Raw genomic sequence first — 4,431 nt, forward strand, 5'->3', positions numbered from 1 at the left:
AGCTAAGCTACGCAAGGTAGCCCGGCTACGCAGCTACGCTTGTAGCACATAGCTACGCCAGAAGGAAGGGATATATAAGGACACTCGTTACCCCCATAGTTAGTTTAGATCTTCGCGATCAATAGCAACTTGTTATCCAGAGTTACCTTTAGCATCTCAACTCGTACGCACTCAACTCTACAAGGTATAGAGCCGTCGCTGTATATCTTGGCCCTGCCTTCTCTCGTGAGCTTCACCAAGGACCGTGACTAGTCATCATACTAGTTGGACGTGGCTAAGGATAAGGTGTCGGTAAGTCAATCGAGGCAAAGGAGCTTACCTTAGAGCAGCCAGGGTTAGGAAGGCTTGAAAAGTCAACCTTCCGTAACACTGTCCGTTGGCGTCGACGCACAGTCATTTGGGGGCACCGTAAATATAAGTAGCGCTGGCTGATGGGCTCTCCCGAGTTCTCACCCTCACCCTGTATTGGTGCATTAACCGCTGCACTGGGAGATACTTTCTGGGGGTATCTGCAGCGCAGCACTGCAGCTGACCTTTCAACGGCACAAAGACCTGCAGCTCGGAGTTCAAATAAGGTTGATCCCGAGACAGTATACGGTGGGCCCAAGGCTGCGAATGAGAAACCCCGGTTCCGACTGTATACATTCAGCCAGTGCACTTCATCAGCATCGCTGGCTCCGTCTCAAGAGCTCTACGGACTTGGTCGGCTTCAGCTCCAGCCGACTACATGCCATGCCAAGGTATTAAATCTTGTAAATCGCAAGACAAAGAAATGCCATCAGCGCACCTGGTAATGACGCTCTTTGAAACTTTCAGATTGGCGAGCGGCAGGTGACCTTCCCCCCTGCCCATTTGGCTTCTATATTTGCTGACCTGATATAGCCACAGCCACCTCCTAAACTGCCAGGAGACAACTCTCTTCCTCTCCCCCCTCCATTGCAGATCGCTTACCAACGATGGCCGCCCTCCCCTTCGGCCTCCCTTCCCTCGCAGGCAAAGTCTACCTGGTAACCGGCGGCAACACCGGGGTCGGCTTCTACACCGTTGAAGAGCTCGCCAAGCATGGTGCCCGCGTGTACATGGGGGCCTGATCGCCCAGCAAGGCCGAAGCCGCTATCGACAAGATCCGAGCAGAAACCCCCACCGCGGACGTCCACTTCCTCCACATGGACCTGATGGACCTGCAGTCCGTCGTCGCCGCCGCGAAGCAGTTCAAGGAGAAAGGATCAAAATTGCACGGCCTTGTCAATAACGCCGGTATCATGGCGACACCCTTTGCCGTCAGCGGGGATGGTTTTGAAGCGCAGTGGCAGACAAACTACCTCAGCCACTGGGTACTGACCTGGCACCTGCTTGACATTCTGACGAAGGCGCTGCAAGAACAGGGTGTCGCGCCTGGAAGTGTTCGCGTTGTCGATGTAACGAGCGACGGACACAGCTTTGCCCCAAAGGTTGGGATCGACTTCAAGGACATAAACCAGGAGAAGGGCGGGCTGTGGTCTCGCTATGGGCAGAGCAAAGTGGGAAATATCCTGCACGCGAAACAGCTCAACCAGCTCTATGGACCTGGTGGCACTGAGACGGGAAAGAGGGGTATCTGGACTGCCGCGGTCCACCCGGGACATCTCGATACCAACCTCAACAAGCAGACTGCTTTCCCGAAATTTGTCAACACTGTCCTGAAGGCCCTTGGCGCGTACTCGCACGCGAGGGAAGGAGCGTACAACTCGGTTTTTGCTGTTGCTTCGCCGGACTTCAAAGCAGCTGATAGCGGGGAATACTTTGTGCCCGGACAGAGGAGGAAGCAGCCCAGCAAGGTTGGGCAGAATTTGGATCTAGCAGAGCGGCTCTGGAAATGGACGGAGGATGAGATGCAAACGAGAAAGTTCCTGGACTGAGCATTGAGAAGTGGTGGCAACAACTGGGTATGTGCCTGAGGTAACGGCTCATCTTCTATCTAATGCTAGTACGATTAAGTCCCGTATATGCTTTGTTAAATACTGCAAATTGCGGTTCCAGACGGGCGGGGGAAGCGAGGTGAAGCGCATTATCGCAATATAGATGATAAAGAAAGGCTACTAGAATAAAGTGATTATTTTGAGGGCCGTGGTCAGGAAAGTATTCATTTAACCCTTAAAAAGCCATGACATAAAGTTAACTCACAACATTCTTGGAGCGAGAGAGGTACAGCGCGAAGCCAGAAAACAGACTGAACAGACCGAAATGTCTGATGACGAATTTATAGGATGCAACCTCTTATACAGCAATAAGAAGTACAGCAATAACATGAAAAGTAGAGGAAGGCTTCCTATTTATTGTAGGTGCAGGGCATGTCTGCAAGTGCCTGTCCTCCCGCATCACCCGTACAATAGCTACGAGCGTACATGGTTGAAAAACGGGGATTAAGACGTCCGCGTAAACAGCAAAAAGGAAACACCCATCACCAGCGCAGCGGCAGATATTCCCGGCCACCATGGTGGAACTCCCTGTTCTGGCTTCCCCTTCTCCAAGTCGTACTCTACCCACTCACCTAGCATTTGACGTACCCCCTGAGACAACAGTAGATCGCTTTTTTCGACCGTCTCATTCAGGGCCTTAAGACGACGGACATCCAGCTCTCCGCCATCGGGTTCTTCAACCCCATTTGGCGCCGGTACTAGGATAGAATGTAGAGCACGTATGTTCAAATTGATGTCGTTTATCGAACAGATTCCGAGGATAGTGTGGACGGAGACTCCTCTCTGAGAAGCTCGAGTGGCTCTGGCGACGGAGAATCGAAGGGCAAGAGCTGCCAAAGTAGAGTTCTGCATTTCAACCCAGTCAGATGCTCGCCTCACAGCTTTGCGAAGCCCATCAGGAGAGGGGTGCCAGTCTCCTAGTTTTCCTAGTGGTACGCCGCTCGCCCGAAGCAGACCAGAAGCAAGAGGGCTCGAGTTGCATATAACAGGGACACCGGCTTCTTTCAGAGCAGGGATGCCGTATCGCTCTAACCGGGTGTTTTGCAGCGTCAGCTGGGCCCAATTCTGAACGATGTCTAATGATCGGCAGTACTTTTCCCGCACAGCGTAAGAAACATGTACGAGACGATCCAGATCATAGCCCGAGACTCCCACATATTTCACCAAGCCCTTTGTTGACAGCTCAAAGAGCACGCCCACTGCTTCAATCGCCTCGGGTATTGTCACGAACTCAATGTCGTGGCAGAAGACGGCATCAAGATATGTAGTCCCCAGTCTTTCCAACGAGTTTTGAACAGATTGGCGTATCCATGCTGGTGAGTAATCGAACTTGTCCACTGAGATTCTGCCGACCTTGGTCATTAGGATGTAGTTGCTTCTTGAGTATTGGCTCGACACTTCGGGGCTGGCAAGCGCCTCTCCCAGAAGGTGCTCGGAGGGGTCATAGTAAGGCGAGGTGTCGATTGCCCTAATTCCGGCATCGAATGCTAGGCGTATGATCTTTGAAACAGGCTCGCGTTTTGGATCTGGGTGTAACTGGTAGCTGAAACCAGAGCCTCCCATGACAATGGGAGGGAGCTGTATCGGTTGACGAGGTTGTGACGACATGTTAAGACCGAGGAAACGAAAGTCCCGTTGGCTTTCCCCAGGATCCCTTGGCCATCCTATATCATTTCTCGCTGATGATGTGCTTCAAAGCAATGTAAGCAAGGGTGTCTCACGTGTCCGGCTGTAGTTGGTAGGTTCGTAAATTATCCCCACTGGCTGCTTGATATCCCAAAAAATTACCCGACGGTGAATTGTGTTGGCCCCGTGATAGTGGAGAAACTAAAATGTTTTGTTACGACGGGCCAGGCAACTCCTTTGGCAATCCTTAACATTTTGTGCCATGGGTATGTGTAGAGCTGTATACGGTCCGTTAACGGCAAACTTTTCCCAAACCGCGAACCGGACCTGATAAGCAAAAAGTAATCAGGTTAGACCGGATAAAAAACCGGATAAGCTGATGCTTTGACGGTCTGTAACCGGCAAATTTGATTGCTTATACGGTCTTATCCGGTTTCCTATCACATGATTATAGAAGATAGATGCTATACCTAATTAGACTAGTATTTCTTAAGAGGTATATTATTAACTAGGGTTCGCGAGATTTCAAACAACGCGTCAGACTATTCTTGTCTCTTCATCAGAACACGACTGCTTTTACAACCTAGTCTCTATCTCATTGTCTATCTCTACAGCCATTCACAAAATATGGGCAGTCAAGTGGTTACCCGCGGCAATCGGCCCAATTATCAGATCCTTGAGAATGGAGTTGAAGCTTTATACAGTGAAAGTACTTTGATAGAAGCTGAGTATCAATCTCAAGCAGCCTACCAATCATCATCTATAGCTCCTCAATCAGATCTCGAGGCGTGTACCAATCTTCTATCTGATAATGAGATTTTACCTTCAGAATCAGCATCACAGCCCC

At 50.6% G+C, this 4,431-nt stretch overlaps 2 protein-coding genes across 2 annotated transcripts; one reads left to right on the plus strand and one right to left on the minus strand.

Annotated features, from left to right (window-relative positions):
• Positions 1–956: 956 nt before the first annotated feature.
• BDW70DRAFT_165298 (uncharacterized protein) lies at positions 957–1,898 on the plus strand (the record flags this gene model as incomplete). Its single annotated transcript, XM_073741712.1, has 2 exons — positions 957–1,075; positions 1,100–1,898. The coding sequence occupies 2 exons, from the start codon at positions 957–959 to the stop codon at positions 1,896–1,898; spliced, it is 918 nt and encodes a 305-aa protein (XP_073590429.1).
• Positions 1,899–2,104: 206 nt separating this feature from the next.
• On the minus strand, positions 2,105–3,934 carry BDW70DRAFT_61819 (Aldo/keto reductase). The gene has a single exon (XM_073744397.1). The coding sequence runs from the start codon at positions 3,564–3,566 to the stop codon at positions 2,403–2,405; it is 1,164 nt and encodes a 387-aa protein (XP_073590430.1). The 5' UTR covers positions 3,567–3,934; the 3' UTR covers positions 2,105–2,402.
• Positions 3,935–4,431: the final 497 nt, after the last annotated feature.

This window comes from Aspergillus foveolatus (genome assembly GCF_047715535.1).
Source record: "Aspergillus foveolatus strain CBS 279.81 unplaced genomic scaffold BDW70scaffold_298, whole genome shotgun sequence".
Classification (NCBI taxonomy): Eukaryota; Fungi; Ascomycota; class Eurotiomycetes; order Eurotiales; family Aspergillaceae; genus Aspergillus; species Aspergillus foveolatus.

Bases quoted from the DNA above. Each gene is read 5' to 3' on its own strand.
- BDW70DRAFT_61819 (XM_073744397.1), bottom strand. From the start codon at position 3,566: ATGTCGTCACAACCTCGTCAACCGATACAGCTCCCTCCCATTGTCATG.